Genomic DNA, 4,635 nt, shown 5'->3' with positions numbered 1-4,635 from the left:
GAGAACCCTGTTGTATTTTTCCAAGTAATTCTATATGCCCAAAGTGCTTCATTGAGCTTGTCTGCCCAATTCTTCGTATTTGTGGCCATTGTTTTTGTCATGATGCCTTCTAATGTTTTGTTTGTAGACTCTACTTGGTCGTTGACCTGTGGATGATAGGGTGTGATTCTTCTATGCTTGATTTGATACTTCTCTGTTATTTCTTGAAATAGTCTTGATGTGAATTGAGTCCCTTGGTCTGTGACTATCTGTCTAGGCACTCCATATCAACAAAAATTTATTCAAATAGAAATTGACTACTGTTTGTTCATTTGCCCTTACAAGTGCCTTTGCTTCAGCCCATTTAGTGACATAATCGGCACATACAAGTATGTACTTCTTACCTTTGGATGGTGGATTGATGGGTCCGATAAAATCGAGAGCCCATTTTTTAAATGGCTCTAGATGCACTTTCGGCTGGAGTGGCATTTCATCAGAGGTAGTTGATCATCCCATGCGTTGGCAGCTATCACTACTTCTTACATACTTCTTTGTATCTTTAAAAATCAATGGCCAAAATAGCCAAGGCTAAGAATTTTGTGCGATGTCCTCTTTGCTGCAAAATGGCCACCACAAGGTTGATCATGGCAAGAGGCTAGTACATCAATTATTTCATTCTCTCTAATGCATATTCTACTAATCATGTCATAACCAATGTAAAATAAATCGCCATTAATCCATGAGTATCTTGCACTTTTTTTATTAGCCTTTTCTTTTCCTTTGAGCTGAATGATGGTGGCACTTTTCCTGTGGACAAGTAGTTAGCTAAATCAGCATACCATGGTGTTGAAACTGAAATTGCAAACAAGTGTTCATCAGGAAATGAATCTTCAACTTGGACAGCTTCACCTGGATTTTGAAGTCTAGAAAAGTAGTCTGCTACCTGGTTTTCTTTCCCAGGTCTATCCAGTATGGTGATATTGAATTCCTGCAATAAGAGTAACCACCTGGTGATCCTGCCATTAGTAATAGGTTTGTTCATTAAATATCGAATGGCGGAGTGATCAGTGTGAACTAGGACTTCATATCCAGTTATGCAGTGGCGAAAATTTGTTCACTGCATGTATTATTACAAGCATTTCCTTTTCTGTAACTGTGTTATTAAATTCTGCAGGGGTCAAATTCTTGCTAATGAAATAGATGGCATATGTTGAACCATCTTCTTTTTGGCCTAATGAAGCCCCTACTACAGTGTCAGATGCATTAGTTGAGATATGAAAAGGTAGTGTCCAATTAGGTCCTCTCAAAACTGGAGCAGTGGATAATTTTTCTTTGAGCTTCTCAAAAGCAATTTGACAATTACCATTCCAATCAAAAGTTACATCCTTTGCAAGAAGTTTAAACAAAGGCAAAGCTATCTTACTAAAGTTTGCAATAAATCGCCTGTAATAACTTGCATAACCAAGAAAACTTCTTACATCTTTTTGATTTGTTGGAATTGGCAATTCAACAATGATTTGTATTTTGGTTTGATCTACTTCAATTCCTTTGGACGAGATATGATGCCCTAAGACTATTCCTTCATTCACCATCATATAACATTTTTCGTTGCTTAAGGACAAGTTTGTTTCTATACATCGTTGTAAATCATGTTTTGCAAGTTTTGTGTCAAAGAGTGGTCAGAGTCACCATATACTGAAAAATCGTCCATAATACCTCAACACATTCATGGACTAGATCTGCAAAAATAGCTAATACTGCTCTCTAAAATGTTGCTAGGAGCATTACACAAGCCAAATGGTAACACATTGTAAGCATATGTTCCCCAAGGACAGGTAAATGTTGTTTTATCTTGGTCTTCTGAGGCTATGTTGATCTGGTTTTAACCGCTAAAGCCATCTAAGAAGGAAAATGACTTTTTCCCTGCCAAAGTATCTCAAACTTGATCAATAAATGGCAATGGAAAATAGTCTTTAAGGGTGGCTTTATTTAGCTCTCTATAGTCAACACAAACTCACCATTTACCATTTTTCTTGGGTACTATTACTAGTGGTGATACCCATTGGCTGTCAGAAATGGGGTCTCTGACAATTTCTTTAAGCATAGGGTTCATTCTTCTCTATGGCTACCTCACTAGCTGAATGCTAGTGTCTGTATAGATGTGGTGAGTGCAAGTTTCTGGGTGAATTCCTTGCATATCCATGTAGTCCCAAGCGAATGGTTTTTGGTATTTATTCAACAGATGAATCAGTTTTTGTTCCTAAGATGTCTCTAGAAATGCCCCAATGTTAAATGTTTTTCCGGGACTGATTTCTATTGTCTTGCTTTGCGTATTTGTAATGGAATTGATTGGAAAAATTTCATCAAATATTGCTTTCAATGAGTACATCGTACATGTTTCTTGAAAACTTTGTGCCAACATGTAATCTGCAGTAATGTATTGTTCATTTCTCAACTCTTTTGAAACCTCAGGCTGGGAAATAAACATTTCCACTAAATCTGCATTGTTGTTTTCCTCAATATCATACATTTGGTTTATGCTTAGCACAAAGTATATTTCTTCCTGATCATTGTACTTGTCATCAAGCCATAAGTTTCGTGTTACTACTGGGGCTTGTGCTGATGGGTACAAGGTAAGTTGTTTTCTTTTTGTCCCTCTAGAAATGATCATATTACCGGATCTACATCCAATAAATGCATCAGCAGTTGCCAACCAGGGTCTACCAAGTATAATCGGATGTCCTCCTAAGTTTGATTTTGGTTGGAGTACCAAGAAACCGATTGGATACTCCCAAGAATCTAGTCAGACAATTGTATCCTCTAGCACCCCCTCAGGAATGACTTTAGAACGATCAACTAATTCCAAAACAATTGGGGTTGTTTGTAATTTTTTTAGCTGCAAAGTTTTCATTGTGTCTAATGTCATGGCGTTTATTGCAGCTCCTAAATCTATCAAAGTGTTTGGAATTGAAATTTTGTTGATTATGGTTGTGACTCTAGGTATGCCTGGGTCGACATATTTCTCCATTGAAATAACATTTGACATCAAGCCTGCTAAATTACCTATGACATGTATTGGTTTTGGGTCAAATTTTTTCTTTGCAGGCTTCTTGAGACGCAACTCTTTAATGGCTTTGGTATAAATCGAATATCCTTGATTTCCTGGAGTAATGGCATTTTAACATATACATTCCTCAATTCATCAAGAACATCAAATTGTGGCAATGGTGTGGGTGATCTTGGTTGAAATAATTGTTCTGGAAATGGAGGTGGCTGGAGTGTTTTGATTTGTTGATTCTGTTCCAAATTGTTTTGTATTGGTTCACTTTGTTTGCTACGTTTTTTATTTTCTTCTTCATCGTTTTGTTTTCTTGTTGCAACTGCGTTTGAACAGGGGAAGGTTCTTTATGCAATGTCCGACCTGACCTTGGTTCAAAATTTTGCAGTGGTAGAGTTGGGTATGAAGTTCCCTCATCTACGCTATAAGTTGGTCTGTCTATTCGGTTGTTTGGGATAGCTATGGGTTGAGCTGATAATTGTGTGGGTCAAGGTTGGATGTTATTTGTAGCTGAGGTGGATTTATTTGTGGGGGAGCAGGTAATGCTTGTTGAGGATTTTGTTGTTGATAAGGTACTGGTTGCGGAGGGTATTGTTGTGGGTATGGCTGAGAATATTGTGACTGATAATGTTGGGAATATGGTTAAGAAAGTGGTTGTTGATATTGCTAGGGTTGTCGTTGAGAAAATTGTTGAGGAAAAGAATATCCTCTCCATCCTTGTTGTGGGTATGTTTGTTGCTGTTGGTTAGACCAGTTTTGCCATGGCATGGGAACATTCCAAGAATTTTGAACAGGCATGTTATAATTTGTTGAATTTGGATTTTGATACATACCTAGAGGTCTTGGTTGCCATGGTCTTCTAGCTCCCATGAAATACATGTTTTCCATTTCTGCACTAGCTTCCAAATTGTAATTCTGCAAAATTTTCATCTTTGTACAATATTTAGTGTCATGGTTATTTGTACAAAACCCACAAATTTGCACGTTATCTAAGGGACATTCTTTCAAAGCATGTTTCTTCCTGCATTTGGGACAGTATATAGATAATTCTAACTCTTGTTCATCTTGTCTTTTCTTTGTTTTCAAGGTATCTATTTGGTTTCCCAAAGTACTCATAAGGTCTGTTTTGAAATCCTCAAATAAGTTGCCTAGTTCAGCTCTAGTTATATTTCCTGTAGTAGATTTTGTGATCTTTGATGTCATTGCTCTTTTCCCACTTCTTGTCCTACTCCTAGAGTACTTTTGGCATAATTCGGCAATCTCCTCAAAAGGTAAGTTGGAAACATCCCCTTTACCCATGAGATTAAGATCATCTAAATACTCATCCTGGATGCTTTTAAGAAAGATTGTTCGAATAAGATCAATTGAAATAGTCCTATGTTTTGATTTTTGTATATTATATGAGAATCTTTCTAAGTATTCCTCTAAGGTCTCGTCTTCTTGTTGATTCATTGCAAAGATGTCATCTTTGGAATCTTTTGATCGACAATAAGGTTGATATTTTTTCAAAAAGAATTTTCTCATATCATCCCAATTAGTGACTGAATGTTCACCTAATCCCATAAACCACCTAAGTGTTGTTGCTTTTAAGGTAGCAG

General features: G+C 36.9%; 1 protein-coding gene across 1 annotated transcript in view; it reads right to left on the bottom strand.

The window, feature by feature from the left end:
• Nucleotides 1-1,571, bottom strand: part of LOC149216337 (uncharacterized) — a 25,040-nt gene extending 23,469 nt beyond the window's left edge. The window contains exons 1-2 of the mRNA XM_089389913.1: nt 1,113-1,571; nt 819-967 (exon numbers count right to left, since the gene is read on the bottom strand). Of these exons, the coding sequence (XP_089246039.1) occupies nt 819-967; nt 1,113-1,571 (608 nt within the window). The remainder of the gene's footprint in view (nt 1-818; nt 968-1,112) is intronic.
• Nucleotides 1,572-4,635: the final 3,064 nt, after the last annotated feature.

The sequence above is a fragment of the Pinus tabuliformis genome, chromosome 1_1 (assembly GCF_031772625.1).
Source record: "Pinus tabuliformis cultivar Carrire ecotype Pingquan chromosome 1_1, CPIR1, whole genome shotgun sequence".
Lineage (NCBI taxonomy): Eukaryota > Viridiplantae > Streptophyta > Pinopsida > Pinales > Pinaceae > Pinus > Pinus tabuliformis.
Note: the sequence above shows the minus strand (reverse complement) of the source record. Positions and strands in the feature narration are given on the sequence as shown.